Source organism: Mycosarcoma maydis, chromosome 1, assembly GCF_000328475.2.
Source record: "Mycosarcoma maydis chromosome 1, whole genome shotgun sequence".
Lineage (NCBI taxonomy): Eukaryota > Fungi > Basidiomycota > Ustilaginomycetes > Ustilaginales > Mycosarcoma > Mycosarcoma maydis.
This window is the reverse complement of record NC_026478.1, coordinates 1,631,232-1,657,837: the sequence shown is the minus strand read 5'-3', so window position 1 is coordinate 1,657,837 and position 26,606 is coordinate 1,631,232. Positions and strand designations below refer to the sequence as shown.

Sequence of the window (26,606 nt, the reverse complement as noted above, 5' to 3'; positions counted from 1 at the left end):
GTTGTTTCTTAACGGCCTCGGAAGTGTTGTTGTGTTGTTCTGGTTCCAGACCCTCTTCACATCTCCAAGACTTTGCCTGGTCCATACCATAGTCAACGTGACCTTGACGTCACCTTGTTCTCCGCAGAACAACCTTGTGTCGTCAACCTCGTTCCCGCCTTCTTTCGTCGATGCAGACCGAATCCGCCCACGTCCTGGAATGTGAATGCTTGTACAACGTCGAGCTGTGTGACCTATCTTAACCTTGTTGACAGCTGGAATACCAAGTCGGACATCACCAAGCAAGCCTCTTCTCCGTCAAGCCAGCCCAACAGAGCGAACCGTGTTGTCCGGTGAGCACACATGCCGATTCACGACTAGAACCGAGGATCACATTGCATGGCAGCTTCGAACAACATGTCCCATCCACCGGTAGCTTACGCTGATGTAGGCTGCCGTTGCAGAGCGAGGCGTCAGCTGATCACCATGGGCTACTTTTACTGTCGGCGTGTCGAATCGGTCGGATCGGGTCACACACGCGCGACATCTGCTCAATCGGGTCGATCTTGCCGATGTCGAATTCCCACCGGATTAACCGCCCTCGTTTTTTTGGCCTGATTTTCTTGATGTGATACAGGGTTATCTGCGAAATCGTAAATCAAGAACGAAGGCATCCTTCACGCTTGAAAGCTCGTCAGTCGAAAAAAGCATAACACACAACACACGACACGCTCTCACGACTCGACACTTGGACACCTTCGCGCTTCACGGGGTTCACGGTTTGCTTATCTTAGCCGAGTGCCGAATTTTTAAAACTTGTCAGATCGGCCTGGTAAACAACTTGACCCAAAGCACGAAGTCGTGAGTGCACGGTTCTCAGTTGCACGGTGTGCGCAATCGTCAGTCGTGAGTCACGAGTGGAAAGTGGTTTCAGGGTCCAATCACGAATTGTGAATGGCGAGATGGGCTTGCTCGTGCCTCTGTGGATTGCATTCTTTTCTTTTTTTTTTGGGTTTGAATATGGCACAGAAGCGCGAGTGAGTGTTGCTGCAGCTTTTTCTCGCACTCCTGCAGCTCTTGAGTCGTGAGTGCCAATCACACAACAGAGGGTGAGTTTGGTGCTCGGACCCTTGCCATTCGGATACTCACGACTGTACCACCTTCGTCGCAAGCTCCATCATTCTTTCACCTCGACGTTCGGCCGATTGCTCAACCGGTAGCTCGTCGAAACCATCCGACATCGACTGTTGAATCACAATCATGTACAGCACATCGTAGCTGCGCCAATCAACGTGGCCTCGCTCAAGCACACGATACTGGCTCCAGTGTCATCACGCCCATCCTCCAAGACGACCGACACACAACGCTTCTGTCAAGCAGTTCCTTCAAAACAGTCGACCAGTCATGGCTACATCGGTAACACATGACACGTCTACGGCACATACGTCCAACGCCGAAGGTTTCACGTCCTTTGGATTCCTCGACGACGCTCAGGATGCACACGAATCGTCCTTCGCACTCGGTAGCCTCTTTCACCGCGTCAAGTCAGCCTTCGCAGCCGGTCCCGCTGTCGAGGCAGACCCTACGCATAGTACCTACGCCGAAAATGTCGATTCAGCTTCTCGTCAAAGCTCCGCCACCTATTCCGCTAAATCGACCGGCCGCCCACCATCTCAATCCTCCATCATTGGCTTTTCCCAACCCACTACATCCCTGTCCCACCTTGCACCCCAATACACAAGCGTTGCAGCACATCGCCTAGCTTCAATGCCGCAGTACAGAAAAGCAGCCATCGCGCGTCCATCAAAAGGGCTCAGCAACATCGAAGAGTATCCCGAGAGCAACCAAGCCGCTCAGCGCACCAAATCTCCTCCAAATCACCCCCAAGGCGCAGAAGCTGGTCCCTCGAGACCTCGCAACGATCTGATGAGTCCGAACCGCGCTCTTCAAGCTGCAGGTGCTCCGTCAACACAGACTTCTCGCTACACCGGCCTCCATCCGTCTCACAGCTCCTCCTCGATCACCACCTCGCGCTCTGCGTCAGGCATCACAAGCAATGCAAGTTCATCCACCTCTCGTGGATTGCCCCTCATGCTTCGCAGCGTTGCTCCTGCACCCGCCATCACCTTCACGTCCCCAGCCACAGCTATCAATGCTCGGTCTCATATCTTCAACGTTGCCGGCAGCTACACGGACGACCGTGATTCTGTCATCGCTGACGACGGCGATATGGACCCCGACTCGTCGCGCGACACACTATACCTCTTACGCGGCGGCATCGATGGTGCAATCGACCGTTCCCATCTGGCAAAACACGGCTGGTCGGCTATTCCGGGTTTCCCCCTCTCCAAAGATATCCTCGCCGACGACACCAAATCGGTCCGCAGCACCTCCACACGCCTCTTCAGAACCGACACCATCGAAGATCACCTCCCCAATCGCTCCGCGGCACAGATCGGCCTTAAGACTAGTGCAGATGCCATCGATCGGCGCATGAGAGGCGAGGGTCTGAGCCGCAAATTCTGGATGGCCGACGAAAACGCAAAGGAATGCCGCGAGTGTCTCTCCGTCTTCACCCCGTTTCGCCGCAAGCATCACTGCCGCATCTGTGGCCAGATTTTCTGCGGAAGATGTGCCGCGCACATCATCAAGGGAAGACGTTTCGACTTTGAGGGCATGATCCGCGTCTGCAACTTCTGCAAACGCATGCTCGAAGAGTACGATCGACATGAGCGCGAGACCCGCCATGAGCAGAAGCTCAACCCGGTCTCTCAGCGCGCGAGCAAGAATCCGAATCGCGTCCAGCCAGACAAGGACATGATTTCGGCTCCTCTCGAGGCGCAGATAAAGAGTCCTCAATCTCAATTTGCGGCCAATCACCTCTTCGCCAGCGCTTCTGCGGGTCCCTCAGCGTTCAGCGCGGGCACGCATTCAAGTCTCTCTGGGCCTTTTGGCTTGACACATACAGACTCGGTAGCCGCAGCCGGTATGCGTAGCAAGACAAATCAAGCCAATGATGCCGAAACGTCAGAGCGTTCACGCAAGAAGAAAGCAGATGCTGTTCCCGTCGCGCCCTTTCGCAAAGGCGCCGACGACGAGGAATTGGCTCCCGTTCGTCCCGATCCCGAAGATGACGAAGCGGCCGTCTCCCAGCTTGATCCGGCTCTTGCGAATGCGCCTACCACTCCAGCGCCCCATCGACAGCCATCCAGTGTCCATGGTCTAGAGGAAATCGTGTCGCCGTCCTCAAACTCACCAGACGCTGACAGAAGAGGAGCTTCTGCAGCCACCAAGAACAAACGCAACCCCATGTCAGTTGCCTTCCCTTCCACGGATGTCACTGACCACGAAATGCCTTCTGCAATCCAGTCGACTTCCGACTACCCGCGTCTTCGTTTGGTCAGCGAGACAACACGTCCTGTCGCACGTTCGCGCATGCGCTCGCTCCGTACCATCGCATCGCTCGATCCTTCGAAGGCTACCGCTCTGATCCGCTCCCATTTCCACGACAATGGTCGTACCGAGTCGCCCGTTCCGCCTGTGTTGCAGATACACCCAGACGAGCATGATGACGCCCTCAACGTCCGCAACGAGACGCCCGATATATACCGCGAGCTCCGTATTTGCGCTGATGGTATCACGCCAGCACTCTTGGAGGCTTCCATCACCCATCGCGCTCTCGATCATCTGCGAAAGATGATGGAGCAGACTTTGTCGCAGTCTGGCATTCACAACGTGCGCAAGTGGTCCGATGTTCTTCTGCCCTTCGTTCTGACCACCATCTCCCGTGTCAAGCCCGATGCCCGCGAAGATCAGAGCCGCGACATCCGCGAGTTTGTCAAGATCAAGCGCATCCCGGGCGGTAAGCCAGACGACTCCGAGTACGTTGACGGCTACGTCTGCACCAAGCACGTGGCAACCAAGCGCATGGCTGCCTCGATTCCCCTCACCAGCGCTCGAATCATTGTCATCCGTTTCCCGCTCGACTACCATCGTGGACCTAATCAGTTCATGTCGCTCGAGCCACTCATAGCACAGGAGCACGAATTCATCCGCATTCTTGTGGCCCGCATCATTGCGCTACGACCGCAGATTGTTGTCGTCGAAAAGGGGGTCTCGCGTACAGCTCTAGAGCTGCTCGAAAAGGAAGGCATTGTTGTCGTGTGGAGCGTCAAGGCCGATGCCATTCGCGCCATCAGCCGATGCACGCAGGCCGACATCATTACCTCGATCGACCGTCTGGCTCTCGATCCACGCGTTGGCCGGTGTCGCTACTTCAACGTCGAAACTTTCCAGCACGCTTCTAGGCCGGAATGGAGAAAGAGCTTCATGCGATTCGAAGGTACACCCAAGCAGCTCGGCTGTACGATCGTATTGCGGGGAGCCGATGGTGTAAAGCTCAGCCATGTCAAGAAGATTTTGACCTTGATGATCTTCGTCGCGTACAACCTGCGTCTTGAGGGTCACGTCATGGCGGACGAGGGTGCTGCTATGGAGACGATCTACTCGGATAGCAGCCCACTGAATGGCTCGCTCCCGTGTGGTACTGTCGAGGCAGGGACTTCCAACAGCGCCGCGGACGAGCTCAAATGCCTGCAGCACGGAAGCGAGCTTGAACTCGGCAATGAGCCATCGAGTCAGCTTGGGCGTATCAGTGACAACAAGACGTTTGTGCTGCAGTCGCGTACCCGAATTCTTCGAGCTCTTAGCATCTACGAGACGACGCTCATCACCTCGTCCGTCTGCATACATATCCCGGCCCCGTTTATCATCTTGCAGCTCAAGCGTGTCAACGACCGACTCATGGAGTTGCTCGGCCATCAAGAAGCCGAAGAGCTGCAGAGGATCCTCAAGGACGAGGGTAAGCTTCAAGACAGAGCTGCCTCACCGCCAGCTTCCATGACAGAATTGCTGGATGACGCTGATGAGAATGACAAGGATGACATGCCTACGCCCACAGTGAAGCCTCGCACAACGTCATTGAACGAAGACGCAACTGCAATTGTCACGACTCCGCTCGAGTCGCCTTCCACTGGTGACATTACACCCGTCTACGAGACGCCAAGCACGCGCACTCACGAAACTATCGTCGAAGAAGGCGAGGAGAGCAGCTCAGATGCAGCGCCTTCATCGCCTCGTCCGGAAACGCCGCAGCCGAATATCAGATCGGTTGCTACAGAGCAGCCAGCCTCTCAGGCCACCGAAGTAGGAAAGGTTGAACCAGTGTCTTCGACTTTCTCGCGCCGAGATGGCAGCGATGCCACCGTGATGATTGAGACCGCGAGTCCCTTTGTCAGCGGGCCAAACACCACCACGCCTACACCGCGACCATCATCGCCCGCTCTCACTCGAGTGAAGGAGCCAGGTAGCGCATTGGCAATGGCTTCTGAACTTCGGAACTGTGCTGCTTCTCCCGATGCCACGATGAGCAGGTCTGTCTCAGCTCCTGTCTCGGAAGTGCCAACACGGACCACATCGCCCGGCCCCGGCTCTATCCTTACCCATTTGAGCCAAGGCTCGACATCGACAATCGCTCCGAGCTCCGCATCCTTGCTCAACACGGTCAAACACGAGGCGCAGCCCGTCTTTGATCTTTTTTCGCTCCTCAAAGCGCCGTCTCAGATTGCCAAGGAGTCTGAGTTCGCCATCACCGTCACGAGGCATCGGGCCTCTCTCATGGAATGGGGCGCATACCTCGACGTCCAGCCCGATACAGTCTCGCCTTTCAATCACAAGCGCATCCAGATCATCGTAACGCGCCACTGCACCCTAACGCCGCGTCCGTGCGAAGGACCTAGCTTGGCGTCGATCGAGTTCTATGGAGAGCACGATGAAACATTGGGCGAGCATATCGAGCGTCTCGCAGCTAGCAGCGCCAGCGCCAAAGGATGCGCCACCAAAGGTTGTGGCAAGAACAATGTTCTTCACTACAACACCTTCGTTCACAATCGCATTCGCATCCAAGTGGTGCTCGAGAGATTCGTCTGCCCGCTTCCGAACGAAGAGAACCGACTGCTCAGTTGGAGCTACTGCAAGGTGTGCGAAAATGCTACACCCGTCGCACTCGTCACGGCAGAGACGTGGAGTTTCAGCTTTGCCAAATACCTCGAGCTGTACTTCTACCGCCACGACCACTGCAAGACTCAACTTTGCGAACACGACTTTTACCGGGACCAGGTGCGCTACTTTGCTTACCAGAACATGGCGGTGCGTTTCCATTCCGAAGAAATCGACAACCTGTTCGAAGTTACCATGCCGCATTTCAAGCTGTTCATCGATCCATCGGTGCAGTGCAACATCAAGAATGAGGAGACGGCTGCCTTTGTGCGCAAGAGTCAGGCGTATTGGGATAGCGTCATGGCGCGTATTCGCGCGCTCGGTAACGACGCCTGCTCGGACGCGGCTGGAATCAATCGCGAAAAGAACCGAGCCATCATCTCAGAGATGATCCGTCGCTGTGAGCTCGATCGTCGAGACGTGGAGGCGCTTGTGGCTGAACTATACGAGTTTAGTCCAGCTACCGATGTGCTCTGCCTAAACCAAGCGCGAAGGATGCTTCAAGAAAAGGTAGTGAAGTGGGATGTCGATTTTATCGATTTTGAGAAGAACTGCATCCCATCCGAAAAGGACATTCGACGCATCACCACAACCCATCTCAAGCGACTCTTCTCGGAAAAGGATCCATCCGAAGCAGCGCGTTCCGACACGATTTCGAGCGTTCTCCCACCTGCTGCTGAGATTGACGAGAGCTCGACAGATGCCGCCGACGGAAAATTCAAAGAACGTGAATCAGGGCCTTCAACTCCCGCTGGTGACATGGGCAGGAGCAATACAAGTTCGCAAGCCATGGATATCCTCTCGTTGACCGGCGCCGATCTCTCCGTCGTACCGATGCTATCCGATCTTGTGACGCATACGGTGGAGACGCCGACGAGTGAAGTGCCACCGAGCATCGCTTCCACGACCGAGCTCGTCGCTGCCAACGAGGTGGGCAGGGACAACGCAGCCCTGGCGTCAGAGCCCGTGCCACGATCCAAGACCACACCCATGCAGCTCAACAAGATTGGCCGGGTCGATACCACTAGATACCGCGATGGCAACTTTGATGACGAAACGGATGCAGCAGACCTCTCCCCCGTTGAGGTGCGGCCCATGATCAGTCGACGTGCGTTGTCCAATCCGGTAACCGCCCCGACTTCGCCCACGTACAACAAATCTCGAAGTGCGTTCGAGTCGGCCGGGTTCTTACGGGCGGACGAAAGCTCGTGTACGGAGAGTGAGCTAGCTGGATCGATGTCGGGTATGGCTCGACGGCTTGACAATCCAAGACGGTATACCACGGGCGCGCCTCCTGCCGGTGCCGGTGCTGGTGCAGGAGCCGCAACATCTAGCGCTGCTGATCTGGTTTGCGTTCGCAGCGGAGGCAACGGCTCGATCCGACGTCCAAATCTGCGTCGCGGCAAGACTGAAGAGGTGGTAACTACGCACGCCAAGGAGCTGTCAAGGAGCCGAAAGAGTTCAGCTACGTTCGAACAAGGTGCAGACTCGAATGCCAATTCGCCTGTAACGACTCCAGGAGTAGGCGGCCGCTCTAGTCGTCTGCCACGAGCTAAGCGCAATGACAGCTCCACTTCGACGGCAACTGTCGGACGCCGAAGTGGCTCCGCAACACCGAACAGGGGTGCACTACCTCCACCACCTTCCAGCTACCGACCGCCAAAGGGCGAAGGACTGAAAGCTGGACCGCGTCCCATCATCGGGAGGTCCAGTGCGTCTGCAGCAGCAGCAGCTGCCGCTGCATTGGCTGCGGCGACGTCGGCCACATTAGGCGCACCAGGCAACCGAAGCCAGAGCGGCACGTATCAGTCGGACGTGCCCAGCAGCAGTCGAAACGCCGGGTCCGCGATTGGTAGTCGCGTGCCTGTTGCGCGAAGGAGCGAACATGGGCCCGGGACACGTAGCCGTGTGTCGACGATTGCAAAGCACTTTGATCGCATCAGCAAAGAGGCAGAGCGCGAGCGCGAGCGACAACATCGTCTCCTGCTAGCACAGCGTGCAAAGCGAGCTCGGCCGGTTGCCATGACGCGTGCCAGGGTTGAGGTTTTCAGCAGCGTGCGAGAGGCGGTGCGAGACGATGAGAGCGAGGCAGATTCTGCTGCAGAGAGTAGCAACGATGATGGCGCCTCGGTTGCCGATGACGAAAGCGAGGATGATGACGACGACGACTCTGACGAAGATGTGCCTGGAGAGCCGACGAGCTTCGAAGCCAAGCATGGTCTTTCAACGCCATCGGGACATCAGTCTCAGAGTCAAAGAAATGGCAAGCAGCGGAAATCGAGTCGCCCCGAGGCTGCAGGTAAGCAGCCCGACCTGCGCACCCTGGAACAGGAACGCGCCGATGCAGTCAAGAGGGCCGCTGCGATGAAACGGGAAGCCCGCACCAACCCTGACGAAGAGCGGCAACAATCAGTGACCATCAAAGATGGAGCCGCAGTGGCACCATCAAAGGAGGCGGCAAGTGCGAATGCCGATCATTCTGCCTCGGCAAACACTACGGCAACGGCAATCGCAGCAACACCTTCGTCGCAAGTGGATGACGCTTGCACCATCGCGAGCCAAGACACAGGTCGGGTAGCAAACTTGTCGCCACCCGCGTTAGCAAGCGAACTTGAATCGGATGCACAGTCGATTGCTGCGTCGTCTCTAGCGATGACCAACAACAGCACACAAATGACTCTGCCTTCGTACCTGCGCAGTGGCTTTACGTCTGATTCCGACTCGATGCCAAGCCTCGAGAAGAGCTTCTTGAAGACCTTGTCGGGCTTCTGGGCTTTCCGCACAGGCGAGATGGTGCCATTGGAGTATCCGATGCTCAACTCGGAGCACGTTTTCGCCGACTCAGACATCATCTTTCGTGAGGACGAGCCGACGTCGATCGTCGCATTCACGCTCAGCTCGATGCAATACAAGGAGCGACTCAAGGGAATGCGCAACGAAGCGCCACGCATCCGGGAAAAGGAGGAGGCTTTCATGCCTGGCAATGCGAGCAACGCTGGTCCTGTCGATAGCTGGAGCGTCCTCGAGCTCGAGACGAACGAGCTCGAGAGCACGCTCAAAAAGGAGGGACGCCATTTCCGCTGTGAATTTGAGTCCGGCTCGACACGGCTCTGGTGCAAGATCCTGTTTGCGGAGCAATTTGATGCGCTTCGACGGACATGCGGATGTGATGTGTCGGTTGTTGAATCACTTTCGCGGTGTTTCAAGTGGGACTCTTCGGGTGGCAAGTCAGGCTCGGCGTTTCTCAAGACACGCGACAATCGACTGGTGGTCAAGCAGCTATCGCGCTTCGAGATGGACGCCTTCTCGAAATTTGCACCGCAGTACTTTGCGTATATGTCGCAGTGCATATCGCGTGGACGCCGGACGGCGTTGGCCAAGATATTTGGCTGCTTCCGCATCGGCTTCCGCAATCCGCAGACGGGCAAGAGCCTCAAACTAGACTGTTTTGTGATGGAGAATCTGTTCTATGGGCTCGAAGGGATACGGTCGTACGATCTCAAGGGCAGCACGCGCAATCGATACGTACAAGAGACGGGTAAGGACAACGAGGTACTGCTCGACGAGAACCTGATTGAAACCAGCCATCTGAATCCGATTTTCATCCGCGAGCACTCCAAGAAGCTGCTGCGCGCGAGTCTGTACAACGACTCACTGTTCTTGGCGGATATGAACGTGATGGATTACTCGCTGATGGTGGGCGTCGACCGACAGAGCAAACAACTGGTGGTGGGAATCATTGATTTTGTGAGGACATATACGTGGGACAAGAGGGTGGAAAGCTTTGTTAAGGAGACCGCACTGTTGGGCGGCGCAGGCAAGGGCGAGCCAACCATCATTACGCCTCCAGACTACAGGACGAGGTTCTTGACGTTTATAGATAAGGCGCTGCTGCTGATGCCTGATCACTGGGTGGAGGACTGGGCGCTCTGATGTGGACATCGTGCATGAATCGTGAATGTAACTTTTCTTTGCAACCTGGTGCACTCGATCATGACCGCCCATCTTTTGTCAGTGAAGTCATGAATGTTTGTGAAGCCTCCTTGTTCATGGCAAGGAAGCAAGGTCAGTCAGTCGTGAGTGGTGTGGTAAGTCACAGTCACGAGTCACGAGTCACATCCATGAGCCACAAGTCACAGAGTGAGTCAGAACTCACGACGGTGTGGTGCGTGCGTGGTGAATTTTGCATTCACGATTCGTGATTGTTAGCGCGTAACGGACAACACACACCACGCATGATGCGTGAGCGGGCGTTATGTCTTCGATCGAACATGAAATTGCAGAAAAGGTCGCACAAAGGGGCGCCTTTGGAAGCTGCAAGAAGAAATCACGAATCGTGAATGGATGAAAGCCTTAACGTGCTCGCGCAGGCATTCACGATTCACGAATCGTGAATCGTGATTTTGGCGCAGCTGAGCCTCTTGCAGAAAAAGTCGCGCGAGAAGGCAAGAGAAGAAGCACAAAAGACCAACACGGACGTCGCAACATCTGAACAACTCGATACGCAAAACAAATCTGCTTTCCACCTTCTACGACCGTCACCTGTCCACCTCAAACGACGACCGAAGACATACGATCAACGAATACAAGATTTCAGCCTAACTCTTCGATAAAGGCTCGTGGATCGGATCAGTCAACCAGCAGCCCCTAACCGCAGCAGTAAATCCTGTCACTCCCTTCTCGTACATTGACCCTGTCTGTTGAAAGAGCTATCTGAGGAAGCTCTTGCTGCACATCCTTGTTAAAATGGCGGGACGACTTGGCGGCATGATGCCCAACGCGCCCATCATCCTCTTGCGCGAGGACACCGACGTTTCACAAGGCACATCGCAACTCTTGCACAACATCGGCGCTTGCTCCTCGATCGTATCCTGCGTCGCCTCAACCCTCGGCCCTCGCGGCATGGACAAGCTTATCGTCAACGAGCGTGGCCAAGCTACCATTTCTAACGACGGAGCCACGATTCTTAAATTGCTCGACATCGTGCACCCTGCTGCCAAGACGCTCGTCGACATTGCACGTGCACAAGATGCCGAGGTGGGAGATGGCACAACGTCGGTCGTGCTACTTGCCGGCGAGATGCTCAAGGAAGCCAAGCCGTTCATCGAGGAAGGCGTCGCACCACATATCATCATCAAGGGCTACAGAAAGGCAGTGCAACTTGCGGTGGAAAAGATCAACGACATGGCTGTGACCATCGACAAGTCGGACAAGCAGGAATTTTACGACTTGCTGCTCAAGTGTGCCGGTACCAGCATGTCGTCTAAGCTCATCGTCTCGCAGCGTCCTTTCTTCAGCAAGATGGTGGTGGATGCTGTCATGTCGCTCGACCAGGATGATTTGGACCAGAGCTTGATCGGTATGAAAAAGGTTCCCGGTGGAGGTATGCAGGATTCTCTGCTAGTGCACGGCGTCGCTTTCAAGAAGACGTTTGCATACGCCGGATTCGAACAGCAGCCCAAGAGCTTTACCAACCCCAAGGTGCTTTGCCTCAACGTCGAGCTCGAACTCAAGGCGGAAAAGGACAACGCCGAGGTACGAATCAACGAGGTCTCGGAATACCAAGCTGTGGTAGATGCCGAATGGCAGATCATCTTCAACAAGCTCGAGGCGATCGTCAAGACTGGTGCCAAGGTGGTTCTTTCGAAACTTCCGATCGGAGATTTGGCGACTCAGTACTTTGCTGACCGCGACATCTTCTGCGCTGGTCGTGTGCCTGCTGATGACATGAAGCGTGTCGTTCAGGCGGTGGGAGGATCGGTGCAAAGCACGTGCTCTGACATCAACCCAGACAAACATCTGGGCACGTGCGGCAAGTTCGAGGAGCGTCAAATTGGTGGCGAGCGCTTCAACATTTTCGAGGAATGTCCACAGGCCAAGACGTGCACGCTGATTCTGCGTGGAGGAGCCGAACAATTCATTGCCGAAGTTGAGCGTAGTCTGCACGATGCCATCATGATCGTGCGACGAGCGATCAAAAACTCGCACGTGGTTGCCGGAGGAGGAGCGACCGAGATGGAGCTGTCCAAGTATCTTCGCGACTACTCGCGCACGATCCAGGGCAAGCAGCAGCTGGTCATTGGTGCGTTTGCCAAATCGCTCGAGTGCATCCCGCGCCAGTTGGCCGACAACGCCGGATTCGACGCTACCGATCTGCTCAACAGGCTGCGCATGAAGCATGCGCACGGCGCACAGTGGGAAGGCATCGATATCGATGCTGAGGACACGGCGGATCTCATGGAGAAATTCGTTTGGGAACCGAGCCTCGTCAGAATCAACGCGTTGCAGTCCGCCGCCGAGGCGGCTTGTTTGATTTTGAGTGTCGACGAGACTATTAGGAATCAGGCCAGTGACAAGGCTCAACCCGGTCCAAAGGCTCCCCCTGGAACCATGCAGAAGGCGCTCCGCGGTAGGGTGCCGCGTCGTTAGACGCTGCACAGCGTTCAAGCGGTGCTCGTCCGAGGTGTACTTGTACCACTTTTGTGCTTCGCAAAACCATCAGCTTTATCAACTCTCGCTCACGCAAGTCACTTTGAGTGTTTGTCATTTGCAATCACGCCCCAATCAGTCTGTGGAGAATCACTAGAGCTCCTTTGTTGAGTACAATTGAAGAGACCCAAATCACTCGGATTCCACAACTCTGTGTTGGGCGCAGACCTTCCTGCGAGTTGCGTCCAAGCTCGTGGTGCGCAGAAGCTGCGGTCCGAATGAGATCAGAATGCATCACTGCCACCTCCAAGTACGTTGAAATTGGTCGAACCGACTCTGCACACGTTGCCAATCGCTCGTATTGCGCTCGGTCTGCACGGCGCTCTTGAACGGCGGTTGGTCCAAGAACGTGGCTTTCAACGTCCTCCTGGCGAGATCGAACACTTGGCTTTCGGTCAACTTGAAGTTGTCCATCACCAAGCGGTACTCGTTCGAGAGTGGACTACCGAATACACCGCTATCGTCGGTGGAGATGCAGCAGATGGTGGTGTTGTCTACATGCTCTTGTGCGTCTTGTGCGTCTTGAGGTTGATAGTGGATACCGAAATGGTGGTCGGCTAGTGATCCGCTGGGGATCGAGTTGGAGAGGAGGTTGCTGGTGAGACACAGTTCTATCGGGATCTTGGATTGTTTGAGTGCGGCGAGGTTCGAGCGCGAGACGAAGCAGCAGTGACCGAAACGGTGCGGAGCGAAGTGTAGCATTTGTGAGAATTCGTCATCGTTGCGAACCTCGGCTGCATGGAGGGTGATCTTGAGGCCGAGTGTTCGAGCGTACGAGAGCGATGGAAGGAAGGTGGAAAACTCGGCTTTGGTCGGGTCGCCGGAAAGGTCGATTCCCACCACTGCGTGTTGACGATATCGGTGGGCGAGCTGCACTACAGCCATAGCATCGTCTGCGGAGTGCTTGGCACGATCGATCGAGAGGAGCAACTTTAAAATCACACTCCCACCCTGCTTGGTATACCGCTCAAATCCATGCAGCACAGCTTTGACATATCCATCCCACCCCTTAGCGTCTAGATCACGAGGCGTAGTGCGGATCTCGCCATACACAACACCATCGCGTTCCAGATCTTGGCCGAGCTCGAACGCTATCCTCTCGACATCCGAAAGCGTCGACACGCACTCGTGGATCAGGCGGAACACATCGAATGCTTCCGACAGCGTCGATGGCCAACGCGACATGATGCCAGTACTGGCAGCGTCAATGTCGTGAGCAGCAGCGAGCGCGTCAAGTGTGCTGCGCCGGATGCTGCCATTGAGGTGTGCGTGCAATTCGATCTTGGGTAAGCTGAGCGTAAAGTGTCTTTGCCGATCGCACGCCGCAGTCGCTTCGAGCATGGCTGTTGCAAACTTGCAATCACAAGCAAGTCGGTCAACACGAGAGCAGTGGAAGTGCGCATATACACTCTGCTCACCAACTCGCGCACATAAAACACCTTGTCACGCTACTCGTCGCTCGTCGCTCGTCGCTCGACTAAGCACTGGTGATTCACGATTTGTGATTTCGCAACATCCTGCCAACTGCGCGCCTTCACCTCTGTACGACACTCGCCACATCCATCGCAACTGTCATGGCTCGAATCTCGGTTGCACGAGCATCAACCATTACCAAGCGATCGCCGTTGTTGCCAAGCGCATAACTCGACAGCCCCAATCCGGTGGGCCGTGGCGCCGTGGCGGGACTTCCGAAGCTTGTTGTTGAGGCTCGAGTCGGATCGCTTCCGAAAATTCGCCAAGCTACGATATTCACGATTCGTGATTCATCTTCAAATTGGCTTCAAAAAACACACGCTCGCAACACATGGATCTGGAGCTCGAAAACAGGGTATGGCATTCGCATCGAGGTGACGAAATGGACGACGATGATCACAAAGACGATGGCAGCGCAGGTCCATAGATAATAATACAAGGCGAAGGATCAATCAGGAGTTTTACGAAGAAGCGTTCTTGATCTGCTGATCACGAACCTCGCTAACCACGTTGCCGACGATCTTGTATCCCCTGGGAGCCTTCTTGGCCGCTTTACCAGGGTCGACGATCTCGCCGGCCTCGTTGACCCATACGGCGTCTTGGTCGCTCAACAGCATCTGGTCTGCGTCGGACAGTCGACGCACGTTTTCGACGTGAACGAGTTCCTTGACGGCGAGAATCGCACCAGCCATAGCGGGTCCAATGGGCCGATAGACCGACTGGAGACGCTTCTTGAGTCCCAAACCTTGCAATGTGCGGTTGATCTTTTCAGGCATACCGATGCCGGATCGTCGGAGCGTGATGCGGTAGTGTGTGGGTGGTGCCGAGTCGGTAGAGCAAGAGCCGGATGCGACGGTGCGCTGCGCGATGGCGGAGGACGACTCGTGTCGGATGCCCCATGCCGACGTCGAAACTGCGTCGCGAGAGAGACTTGACCTTGCTTGGCCGAACAGCCTGCGTGAGAGCAAAGACATCCCGGTCAATGTTTCGTCTGTTCGTGGATATGGTTGGTGGTCAAGAAGAAAAGCGCCCAAATTTGTGTGAGTTGAAACCAGTTCGTCACGCGTTGTTAAGGATGCGGTTGAATTTCTAGGCCACCCCCTTTGCATCAGCTTCAAACTGCTTCTTCTTGCGCCTCTTTCCCGTTTGGACCACCGCCCAAGCACAACGCTGCCGACTTTTCAGGAAACCAGACTTTCGACCTTGCGAAGACGCGGCACTCAACTTTACTATCCCATCCAGACGTGGGGTTCCAAGCTCGAATCGACCTCGGAGCTTCTACAACGCAGGAGAGTCTCCCTCCGAAAAGGGGGCCCCGTCAACCACGGAGACGCTCGAGCAAGGGATGAACATAGGACTCGCCCAGACGTCAGACAGGACCTCTTGTGGAACGAAAGCACCAGCGACAACAAAGTCTAGCTCGAGCCGCCTCAAGCACCGGAATGATTTCCAGCACGAGGCTGCACCTCGCCGACAAAAGCTATCTCCGTTCGCTTGTCCATACGAGACGCAAAGGAGCACACAGACCGCCCGCTCACGACGGCTCTTCCTAATGCACATCGGTTTATACTTGAGTAGCTCATCTTGCTAGTCGGCAACGTTGTCTCTGCGGCCGAGGCGGACGACGTCTGAAGGAAGAAGCAGTGGAAGCGGACCAGAGGCAAGGCAAAACAAGCCCTATGAAAGGGACGGATCAAAGATCTCAAACAGCATGGGGAGTGGGAATTGCGGTACGCACCGTGCAGGAAGGGGTCCAGAACAGTGCGCCCTGAAGTGAATCTATTGTACAAGAGGGAGGACTGTTCACCGCGGAGGTCCGTAGCAGGTCAGGCAAGGCGTCCAATGAAAAGGATGAAAAAGAAATACCAAGATCCAAGTCAGCATGCTGTCTTTTCACTTGTCACAACCATCCCCTAGAAAGCAGATGCGACAGTTGCACGGTATGCGAACACCCAAAGAAGAAATGCCCCTCAGACTTCCAAGGAAGGTCTGCAAACCCTCATCGGACCAGAGCCGGCTGCAATCCAGACGATACAAGCGATTCGAGAAGGCGGCGCTGGCCACACCGGCTCTCCTCTGTAAACAGAGGAGGGTTCGTGCCGTGGACCTCTTCAGAAGAAGATGGCCGCAACATCCCATGTGAATCTCTCGCAAGGAGAGCCAAAGTGCTCCACCCCCTAAAGGATGCGTGGGTCCTAGAGTGGAAACTGCGAATTTGGTTGGATACCAGGTTTATCATCGTCGGAGACTTGGGTTGACAGGTCCATGTCGGAGCCTGTCAACACGCTTTGGCCGTCGAGTGTGGGACGTGCTGAAGAGGATGATGTGATGTCAGACTAGTTGATTGTACAAACTTACGCTACACGAGGGGACGGGCGACCTGGAGGGGAAGCGAGAACAAGCTTGACGAAAGGGATAACACTGCAAGTAAAATCGACAGCAAGGGTAGAATCCGATCTGAAAAAGTCAGCTTTCAGTCCTGTCTGCATGGTAACTAAAGCTAGGTGTCACCCAGGCGAAAAAGCCAAATCTTTTGTTGTTGTAGCAGAGCAGTACAACAAAGAGCAAGGCGTGATCCATCAGACAGAAGTGTGCTGGCATGCACAAAAGGTTGTATAGAGCTCGCTGCGACACGAGCTTCCTTATCGTCTCGGCATGGTCGTATAGGCCGGGGAAAGGAGTCAAAAGTCATCACTGGAAAGTGGGGTCGGAAAGGGTCTTGCGACATCTAGCCATTTTAGTGTATAGCTCGAAATAGACACTTACGTTCAACGCTGTAATCGACGCACTCGTAAGCTGTTGCTGTACAAGTGGTCGATGGGGGGTGGGAAGGGTAGGGAAGAGAGAGTTAAGGAAAGGTTTCTAATCCCTCGCGCTTATAAGTGTGTGCTGGAAGAAGAGTGTGCGAGTTGGGCAAAATTTCTTTGCGTGTCTTGCTCTCGCAGTTGTTTTTTCTTCTTCTCAAACCGCAGTCGTGAGTCTCGAAAATTCTCCAGCCAGGCTCAAGACGATCAGAATGAAAATCTCGTACGAGATCGTCCAAACACCTTCTAACTCACGACTCATGGAAATAGCTAAGCTTACAAAGTGAGATCTAACAAACAAACAAACAAACCCTCGGTTCGTGGCTCATGACGAGCTACATGCGTGATGTTGGCATGTATTATAAATAACAATCACGAATCACGAATTTACCTCACATCGCACACGCTATAAACGGGGGCAAAGCCGTAAGCCGCGCACCCACACGCTACATCCGAGAGCTCAATCTCACCATTCACGATTTGGTAAATCCGCAGCTGTCTCAAAAACTCGTATCAATCAAGTCAGAATCCTGGTGTCCCTTGACCACAACAATCTGGACAAACCCCCTCCATCGTCGACGTCCGTCTGCATCAATATCGGATACTCGACACGCTGTCGCTCTTTGCTGGTGCAAAGTGAGCCGCAACGTCTACTCTGCAGTCAAGCAGTTGAATTCCGGTGCAACACGCAGGGATCTCCTCGGGCCACCGATACTCAGCAGATTGGTTCAGTGTCGAAATGAGGCCAATGTATTCCAACACGAGTGTACGTCTTCCAACCGCTCTTCTTGCCGCATATCCTATACGCCACCTCTGAAGGCTCGTCTTTGCCACCAACACAAATTTTTCTTGTCCTCCCGCACCTGCATCTCATTCCAGGATGAGTCGGTCACACAGTGCTGTGATCGACCTCACCGAGGAGTCGCCACCTGCCCGCGCACATACAAGACCTCCGACGCTTAGTACCGACACCCACATTCTTGATTGGTCCTCCAGCACTCGTTCAGACCGACCATCGACCCACAGCGCGACGCCTTCTCTTGCCTCTTCTTCAAGCGGCAGCGGCCCTTCCAACCAAGTAAGCGCGCCCATCCAGGTGGACAGCGATGACGAAGACGGGGACAACAGCTTCATCATCACGGGGCAATCTCGACCCGTCAGAAGCTCCGATTCGCTCCAAAGGTCTTCGTCCTCGGCAACGGCCTTTCATCGACCGCCCGCTGCACGATCCGCCTCGGCATCCTCGGTGCGCATCCACGACGGTATCGTCCGGGGTCCGCATGGCTCTGGATCGCGCATCCCGCAAAGCACAGGAGTACTCAGCTCCTCCTCGTCCGCAAGGCACCCCTTCTTACCGCAGCGGCGCCCTGCCGTCTCATCTACAACAACAATACCAGCTCGGCAGAGCGGCGGCAGCACACCCACTGGCAGCGACAACCTGTTTACGCGCCTAACAGGAGAGCTTCCCTTTGGTGGTTTTGGCGCAGGCGCCTCGTACACTGATATGCTAAGCTCCTTGATGCGTAGCTTTCACTCAAATCGGCATTGTCAGCACAGTGCGGAGCGCAAAGTGCCGCAAGAGTACGATCCAAAGTGGACCCATCCGTACGAGCCTGTGCCTGGTTTCACGCACAACATTATCGAACCACCTGTCGATCTAGACACTTACTTTGATGACAAGGCCGTCGTCACCGGTCCATTGCCCGAAACAACCCCAATTTGTCCATGCTGTCGTCATGCACTTGTCACGGGTGCCAACGGTGATCAAAGGATCTGGGTGCTGCCATGCGGACATGTCATAGACGGACGATGTGTCGATCAGTTGAGTGGATTGACTCCGCTACCACCGCCGCCAAGCATCGAAGCTGATCATGTTCGTGGTGCACCCAACAAGGGAAAGGGTAAGGCCAAGGCTACCGAAGCCGCTCGAGATGAACCACTCGCCAAGGTCTCTAGAACTTCCGCACGAAGTCGAGCTACAGCCAGCATCGCACAGCCGACAAACTCGACGCCAAACAAGCCAAAGAAACCGAAACGCTTCGAATGTCCCGTCAAAGGCTGCGGGCAGAAGTGTTCCAAGGAACCTGGCAGCAAGTTCTCCGCTTGGGAGGTCTTTGTTTGAAACTCGATCTTGGCTCTAGCAGCGCTCTTTTGCGTTGCATGTGGCGTCTTCTCCTCGCTCCGAGTGACACGATGTACGCATATTTGTTCCACGGAGCGCTACCCAGCCCATCTGATACGTGCCTATGCGTTTTGTCGTATTCTCGTCCCTCGTCCCTCGTCTCCTACAGCATGTTTAGCAATTATGTCTTTTTGGTCATCTGTACTTTTATGCAATAGCACTCTCGTTCTTGTCCTGGATCTTCGTTATCACTCGGCCTATTCGACAACAAGGTCCAAATCTTGCCTGTATTCGCGATTCACTTGGCGGTGAAGTGCAACTTGAGCCATGACGCGTGTTGCTGCAGCCAAAGTTTTCACGATTATGCTAACTTAATAAAAAGAGCATTCGTGTGATTGCTTGGAGACGCGCGTAACCCCTCCGTTTCAGGGTCCACCACCCGCCAACGTGCGCACGGCGGACTTTCGCATGTTGCATTTTGACCACAAAGTTATCAACGGGCGCATGGAGTCGATACAGCGAGTTACGGCAAGGATGGAGATTGTCTCGTCGACATCGACTTCGGTGCGGCATCGCGCTTCGGTGGACAGCAACACGAGCTGCAGTACGAGTTGCACCGGTAGCGCCGAAGATGCGTCGGTTGCTAGCGCGAGAGAGTGGAAGAAGTTGTTCCAGCAGATTCAGTCTTGCACTTCAGGATCGACGCGATCTCAATGCAGACCTCTTGTCGATTCGAGCAGTCGACGTGGACGTGGACGCGGAGGTGGAGCCGGTTCTCGTGTTGGTCACCGTCAACCTGCGCATCAACAACGCTCTGATGCATCGTCTTCACTACTCGCACTCATCCCTACTGCTTGCTCTGACCCGCTCTCGCGCATCCGCCATGAAATCCTCACCACCCCTCTCCCTCCCGATACCGTCCTCTCACCAACTTCGACCACGTATCGCAGTATCGTTTGGAAAGTGCTCCTCAACATCGTCGATCTCGACATCGCCTCCTACCTCTCGCTCGTAGCCAAAGGTCGATCGCCCTCGCACGACAAGATTCGCAACGACACGTTTCGAACATTGGCTACCGACCAAGGATTCAAAGAGCGAGTCAAGGAGGAAAAGCTTATTCGACTGTTGGACGCTTTTGTGTGGAAACATCGTAGCGATGAAGAGGATGCAGAGGCGGGGGCTGATGGGTGTTACGAGTTCAGCTATGTTCAGGGTATGAACGTGTTAGCTGCGCCTTTTCTTTATGCCTGTCAGAGCGAGGTGGAGGCATTCCGATGTTTTAGTAGGTTCATCGAGTATTGCTGTCCCTTGTACGTCCAACCCACGCTGAGTGGTGTTCATCGTGGTCTTCAGGTGCGTTGATGGATGGCTACTTTGTTTTCGACGTCTGCGCCCTGGTACAGTTCATGACTAACCTCATCGATTCTTGGAACTGTGGTGGATAGCTGCTCGACTCTTGTCTAGAAATCCTCGATCCACCACTGTTCACGCATCTACGTTCGAAAAATCTGTCTGCCGAGATCTACGCGTTTCCCTCGGTAATGACTCTATGTGCCTGCACACCACCGCTTCCTCAAGTCCTCCAATTGTGGGACTTCCTCCTCGCCTTTGGCGTCCACTTCAACGTCCTCTGCATCGTAGCTCAACTTCACATCATGCGCCAAGACCTACTCGACAGCCCAAGCCCCATGAAACTTCTCCGTCACCTCCCACCCCTCGATGCTCGTAAAATCATCAACGTCACCGTAACCCTGGCAAGAGACATACCCAAACACCTCTTCCAACTCCTCGTCAAACATCCCTATCACCCAGATAGCGTTTTCGGCTTCACCTGATACCCACACCTACACCGCACTCACATACGCAGCAATCACGAATCCCATCTGCCTCATCCGCTTCGCCGACCTAATTTGAATGTGTCAAGCTGTGTGTAAACAGTAAAACAGTATTCGACCAGTTTGACACAGGAGAGTGCAAATGAGAGCTACAGCACATCATAAGAGATTCTTGAAAGAGGGCGAAAACACAAAAGGGACTGACAAGGGGAGAGAGAGGGAGAGGAGCAGGTGGCAGACAGATGCACCGCGGGAAGGGAGGGAGTCAGTTGGCTATGTACAATGATGGAGTGTTTGCAATGGATAGTTGCAAGATGCTCGACCCTTTTCGAATAGAGCGGTATGGGGGATGAATATTGCGTGGTGATAGTATTTTGCAATTTTGTAATGTTTTGCATGATCCGTCCAGAATGGAAATGGCCAGCAGGGATGAGCTGAGCAGCAAGCTGTGCCTGCAGCAAAGCAGCATGTATCTTGCCCGACCGTTTGCTTGCGTTGGTGGCGGCACATCTGCCATCGATAGAGCAGCATAACTGTCTTGGGGGCTGTTGATCCAGCTCTGTTGCAGAGGCAAATCGTGCGTGTACAGCTGCTGCGTCAAATAAATCGTTGGACTCCCTTCTGGCATCATTTACCTGAGATCAATCTTCCTTCCAACGCATCACGCAACGCACCAGCCTTGCTCCTCTTGCTGTCTGCTTGTCGCCATCGTTGTGGCATCCACCTAGTCAAGCGTGACCTTCAGCGACTCGAGCGGGATGGGCTGGAAGTTGTGAACATCAATGCCGCGCGACAGAAGCTCCGCTTCGGCGTGCTGAGGAACGAGCCGCGAGATAAGATCAGGTCGGACAGAGAGCTCCTCTTTGGTCCAGTTGAAGAGGGGTGGGAGCTCACGGCCATTAGGCATGCGAGCCTCGCCGGTTCGAAGCTCGTCGAAGAACGGATGGCAGAGTGCCTCGATGGCGGTGAGACGAGCGCTGGGGGTGTACTCAAGCAGTCGCGAAATTAGGTCGATGGCATCGGGAGGTGTGCGCGGGCGGAAGACCTTGGAGAAGGGGTGAGGTCGGATCTGAGGGAACTTGTGCTCCATGTAGTTGGGGTTCATGGTCTTGATCTGCTCACGCGAAGGCGTACCGAGCACCTTGATAATCTCAACAAGCTGGTCGATACCGCTCTCACCGGGGAAAAGAGGTTGCCCTTGCATGAGCTCAGCCATGACGCATCCTGTAGACCAGATGTCAATGTTGGTCGTGTAGTTGGTGGCACCAAAGATGAGCTCGGGAGCTCGGTAGTATCTCGAGCAAATGTAGCTGACGTTGGGCTCGCCTGCAATCAGGATTTTTGCGGAACCAAAGTCAATCAGCTTGAGAACGCCGGAGGGAGGGTCGAGCAGCAGATTTTGAGGCTTGATGTCACGGTGGCAGATACCGATCGAGTGGATGTAGGCCAAACTGCGTAGCAACTGGTACATGTAGAGCTTGATGAGCAGCATAGGCATGGTCTGCTTGAGCTTGGCGTAATGACGCGAGGCGCGGTAGACGGTCTCTGGCACGTATTCGAGCACAAGGTTGAGGAAGACCTCGTCCTTTTTGTCGCCGTTCGAGTAGAAGAACGCCTTCAGATCGACCACGTTAGGGTGCTTTACAATCCTCATGATCTGCAGCTCACGGTTCTTGAATCGTTTGTCCTGCAACACCTTCTTGATAGCAACCTCATCGCTCTCTTTGCTCGAGCCCTCGGCAGGTTCTGAGCCTTGTGAAACGAGCTTTGCCTGGAAGACGACACCGAAACTTCCGTTTCCGATTACTTTGCAGTTAGTGTAAGCGATTTCTCGCTGCTCGCCAGTCTTGCCATCCGAGGCAAGAACCTTGATCACCTTGTTGGGATCATCAAGCGCTGCAATTGAGTCGAAACAGCAGAAAAGAGGAGCGAGAGGAAATGGAAAATCAAACGAGGCAAACATAAACTAGAAGGTCAGCGGATGCGGTCCTGAGAAGTACAGCAGGCTCTGAAAGGCACAACACAGATTGCTCGCTCAAGCATGATGCCTGTTGCCGTGTCTTGGATGAATGTCGAGCATTCATCGTTGTCACCAGCTGCATTTTCGCATGAAATAAGAACGTCGCTAATGCGATTGCAGATTGGGCAGCAGCGGAACGATGACGGTACGGCTGGCGAGATGCACTAGGCAAGAACGAGCGGATGATGCGAGATTGGCCGGTAACGAAAAGTAAACACCTACGGTTGAGCTTGACGCCGTTGAGCGGCGCGTTAGACATTGTTAAAGTGGAAGACGAGCGTAGATTGCGACGTGAAGTGTCAGCAGATCCCGCTTGCGAGTTGTCGTTTTGAGATGACGTTCGACAGAAGCGTGACCTTATGCGTGTTTTGCTGCTCTGCAGGCCGTGGGCCGTGGACTGCTAGAGTTTGATAAGGCTGCTAGGGGTGCAGAAGCTTTAAGGAGTTGCAGAGAACGACGTGAACGACGTAGAGCGATTGCCGGCAAGACGCCAAAGGATAGGAAGCGATCCGTATCAAACAGGCTTGGGACGTGAAGTGTCGTGCGTGGAGTGCGTTCGGCAAGCGTTGGACGACGGACGTTCACGAAGTGCAATGCAAGGCGACCGATTCCGGAAAGGAGATGAATGCGCAGTAGGACAAGAACGATGCGGATCCCGAATGGCGCGGTATGGTTGGAGTAGAGATGGTGGTGGATCTGACAAGGGAGATGAAGCCGATGAGCAATGCACTGACTCAAGATCAAAGCCAACGCGGACCGTGGCGTGGAGCGTGGAGCGTGCAGAGTGCACAGAATCAGTCACTGGGTTTGAGTCGCAGCTACCCAGCTCGAGAGAGAAGCAGACCAGCCAGACAGCAGCCAATTCAAAACTGCAAAAGAAGTGGAGCAGAAACGCCGCTTTTGTTGCCAACCAATCGAACGAGAGAGAGAGCGAGCGAGTCGTGACTGTGCTTTGGGCATACGAGCAGGACCAACCTTGAACTGACGCGCTGTTGGCTGTCACACCACGTCGCTTTTGTCTGTGCTCTCTCGCTTTCTTTTTTTCTGCCCCCTTTCCCCAACCAACCAACTAATCAAGCAACACTCACGACTCACGACTTGGTTTGGCAGCACACCGCAAGGATGCCCAGAACTCCAATTTGAATTTTGCATATTTTTCTTCACCTGTTTTTCCTGAGTCGCGAACAAGGCTGGGCACTGGAGCAGACTACTGGTCATCCTCAGCGTTCAAGTCGAAAATCGTATAATCTAATATCACAATTTGAACTTTGGGAGCTCAAAGGTGAATTCGTGATTCCGAGCGCGTAGTCAAGAGTAACTCACAGACTTAGCCCCCCTGTCTCTCGACTGTATTCACTCCAACTTCTCGCAGCCACTTTGTTTTTTTCCCCCTCTGCCATCTGCTCACGTCTACTGGATGGCTCGCCTTCTCTCAACCACGAGGAATAGAGACTTGCGTGGCTTCTGCCTGAGGGATCTCTCATTTCATCCGTGAGGTAGCTCATGCGTACATTTTCAGCCTTCAGTCTAAATGTCTTGATGAGGGAGTAAGAGGTTAAGGAGAGCGTCATGTGGCAACAGATTGTAAGCTGCTGAGCAAAAAGCAGATCGGTCACAGTACTGTAAAGGAGGAACTTGGTAGAAAAAACAGCGTGGCTCGGGGCATTCCAACAGAGACAACCGAAGACCTACCGAGCACTCACTCCTCTCATAAACCTTGGGCCAGAACATGGGTCGCTGAAGGAGAAAAGCAAAAACAAGCCTGACGACAGCAGTAACTTACCTTACACCCTCCTCGGCGGCAGCAACGGTCTGAGTCTGACTGGGCCAATTCTCCGCTTTTTTTTCGAACAACGCTTGGGCTGGTCCGAGCACCATCAGATACTCACACTGTTGGGCTCCATCACCATCATAGCAATTCCGAGTCATCAAGTCTGCTCGTGATCAGAATTGTGCTCTTCCACTTCTCTTCCCCACGAGATGAATTCAAGCACCGATGTGAGAGTTACTCACAGTTTACGCACAATCTGCTTCCTTCCAGCTTGCACTTGCGACCAATCCCTTTCCCCTACCGTTTGATGCTCTCAAGATGGCGTTTCGGCCGTGTGCACTGTCAAAAGGGCCACGGCCAAACGCAATTACCGGATGGTGGTCCGCACCAATTTGAGCACGTCGTTGTGGGCTCCCGGCTGCCTGAGCGGCGTGTTACACCATGCTATGTGGCTCAAGGAACGTACTCAACAAAAGAACCTGGTCCCTAATAAGTTCTGGGTTGCGACTTCGCCACCCTCGTGACCCTGCACTTGACAGAGGTCACAGGTGTTGCTCTCAAAAATTCGTGATTCGTGATTCGTGATTGTGTCTGCGCGCGCAATTCACGATTCGTCAAGACGAGTTGGCCCGTTTGTGTGTCGCAGTCACGAGTCGTGAGTGTTGCCCTGCCGTATGCGCGTGGCGCACAACGAGTTTGGAATATCAGATCACTTCACAATCAGCAAGGGCGGTGACTTTTCTTACCGCTGCGAAATCGTGAATCGGGCAGGTTCGTCATTCGTAATTGACAACTCACATCCCTCGTGACTACACAACATACACAATCATGAATGGTATGTACTGAGGTTCAACTCGAATGGTCTCAATTGATTACATGTGACAAGCCTCTGTCTTTGATCCGAGATGGACCGTTCTGAATGGACTAGTAGCCTGAGCAATAAGATAGCCTACCGCTTCTACACGTGAGCCAGCGAGTTCTGGTGAAGTTGGTTACCCTTCAAATCACGAATGGGTCCCTTTAGACATTGTCCGGGAGATTGTAAGGGTCCGAGTAGCAGACCTGCTGATCGCCGATGACCGTTGACACCGCAGAGTTTGTCCAGATCTGCACCGAAGCGCAAATTGAGTCGTAGAACTTGATCTTCAGAGTGTGCGTGTCCAGAACAATTTGAGGCTTCTGTCCATTGTCGATAACCACAAAACCTGTCGTTGACGATGTCCCAAAATGCATGCGGCTGTTCTATTAGTCTCCTTTCGATGTCATATGATTCGTTCAAGTCCAAGAATCGCACTCGTGTTCCACGGCTTTGTACAAAAGGTCAGAACTCAACTTATGCTCTAGCCACCAAACGTTGCTAGAAAAGTACAGAACTCTGAGCTATCGATCTGAACACCCCTCTCTCATACACAGCTGCTCATCAACCGATAGCCTTTGAAAGAATGGATGATGCAAACTCACCTGTAGCATCGCTAGAGATATAGCCTTGGAAGCTTGATGCTTGTTCGTTGATCCGCTTGAAGAAAGAGGGTTTAACGTTGACGCACAAGCGAGATGAGCGGAACTTGGTGCCACTACCTTTGCAGTATTCGTCATAGCTGTTGCCAGGTGAGACCTTCAGCCATTCTCCAGCGACAGTGCTGGCCGTGACAAGGCCAAAGGCCACTGCAAAGATGGCTTTCTTGATCTGCATTGTCGAGTGTTCTTCAAAAAGGAGCAGAGGAAAGTAAGGAGGTTGGAAAGAGGTGAGTAACTGTACGAGTTAAGCACTGGTCTTTATACTGCTCGCCTTGCTCAGAGTCTCATTTGTAAGCTTGCGCTGATGAGCAATGTGCGGCACACCTTGGGTCATCACCACTGACAGCTTCGCAGTTGGCTTGACACCACTTGATTGTCGTGACTGCACAGAGCCAACCATTGCTCGTTCGCCCACTTCTTTGTCGTCTTGCATCCTCTTGGTTGGTACTTTAAAAGACAACAGCCTTTTCAGAGGCTATCTGAGGTACGGCGGTGGGCTCTAGCGCAGTACTTCAGTTGACATTCCCATCAGACTGCC

General features: G+C 54.1%; 9 protein-coding genes across 9 annotated transcripts; 5 read left to right on the top strand and 4 right to left on the bottom strand.

The window, feature by feature from the left end:
- Nucleotides 1-1,383: 1,383 nt before the first annotated feature.
- UMAG_10465 (putative phosphatidylinositol 3-phosphate 5-kinase) lies at nucleotides 1,384-9,969 on the top strand (the record flags this gene model as incomplete). Its single annotated transcript, XM_011388384.1, has 1 exon — nucleotides 1,384-9,969. One exon carries the CDS (start codon nucleotides 1,384-1,386, stop codon nucleotides 9,967-9,969), a length of 8,586 nt encoding a protein of 2,861 aa, XP_011386686.1.
- An 813-nt stretch (nucleotides 9,970-10,782) lies between these two features.
- On the top strand, nucleotides 10,783-12,465 carry UMAG_00565 (putative chaperonin containing TCP-1 complex subunit CCT7; the record flags this gene model as incomplete). The annotated part of the gene is made up of 1 exon (XM_011388094.1): nucleotides 10,783-12,465. The coding sequence occupies one exon, from the start codon at nucleotides 10,783-10,785 to the stop codon at nucleotides 12,463-12,465; it is 1,683 nt and encodes a 560-aa protein (XP_011386396.1).
- A 294-nt stretch (nucleotides 12,466-12,759) lies between these two features.
- Nucleotides 12,760-13,866, bottom strand: UMAG_00564 (uncharacterized protein; the record flags this gene model as incomplete). Its single annotated transcript, XM_011388093.1, has 1 exon — nucleotides 12,760-13,866. One exon carries the CDS (start codon nucleotides 13,864-13,866, stop codon nucleotides 12,760-12,762), a length of 1,107 nt encoding a protein of 368 aa, XP_011386395.1.
- A 593-nt stretch (nucleotides 13,867-14,459) lies between these two features.
- On the bottom strand, nucleotides 14,460-14,972 carry UMAG_00563 (mitochondrial 54S ribosomal protein uL30m; the record flags this gene model as incomplete). The annotated part of the gene is made up of 1 exon (XM_011388092.1): nucleotides 14,460-14,972. One exon carries the CDS (start codon nucleotides 14,970-14,972, stop codon nucleotides 14,460-14,462), a length of 513 nt encoding a protein of 170 aa, XP_011386394.1.
- Nucleotides 14,973-17,682: 2,710 nt separating this feature from the next.
- On the top strand, nucleotides 17,683-18,924 carry UMAG_00562 (uncharacterized protein; the record flags this gene model as incomplete). Its single annotated transcript, XM_011388091.1, has 1 exon — nucleotides 17,683-18,924. The coding sequence occupies one exon, from the start codon at nucleotides 17,683-17,685 to the stop codon at nucleotides 18,922-18,924; it is 1,242 nt and encodes a 413-aa protein (XP_011386393.1).
- Nucleotides 18,925-19,458: 534 nt separating this feature from the next.
- On the top strand, nucleotides 19,459-20,759 carry UMAG_00561 (uncharacterized protein; the record flags this gene model as incomplete). The annotated part of the gene is made up of 2 exons (XM_011388090.1): nucleotides 19,459-20,277; nucleotides 20,370-20,759. The coding sequence occupies 2 exons, from the start codon at nucleotides 19,459-19,461 to the stop codon at nucleotides 20,757-20,759; spliced, it is 1,209 nt and encodes a 402-aa protein (XP_011386392.1).
- Nucleotides 20,760-21,483: 724 nt separating this feature from the next.
- Nucleotides 21,484-23,038, bottom strand: UMAG_00560 (putative glycogen synthase kinase 3 alpha; the record flags this gene model as incomplete). The annotated part of the gene is made up of 2 exons (XM_011388089.1): nucleotides 21,484-22,655; nucleotides 23,002-23,038. The coding sequence occupies 2 exons, from the start codon at nucleotides 23,036-23,038 to the stop codon at nucleotides 21,484-21,486; spliced, it is 1,209 nt and encodes a 402-aa protein (XP_011386391.1).
- A 400-nt stretch (nucleotides 23,039-23,438) lies between these two features.
- Nucleotides 23,439-23,759, top strand: UMAG_00559 (uncharacterized protein; the record flags this gene model as incomplete). The annotated part of the gene is made up of 1 exon (XM_011388088.1): nucleotides 23,439-23,759. One exon carries the CDS (start codon nucleotides 23,439-23,441, stop codon nucleotides 23,757-23,759), a length of 321 nt encoding a protein of 106 aa, XP_011386390.1.
- Nucleotides 23,760-25,570: 1,811 nt separating this feature from the next.
- UMAG_00558 (uncharacterized protein) lies at nucleotides 25,571-26,243 on the bottom strand (the record flags this gene model as incomplete). The annotated part of the gene is made up of 2 exons (XM_011388087.1): nucleotides 25,571-25,755; nucleotides 26,012-26,243. 2 exons carry the CDS (start codon nucleotides 26,241-26,243, stop codon nucleotides 25,571-25,573), a joined length of 417 nt encoding a protein of 138 aa, XP_011386389.1.
- Nucleotides 26,244-26,606: the final 363 nt, after the last annotated feature.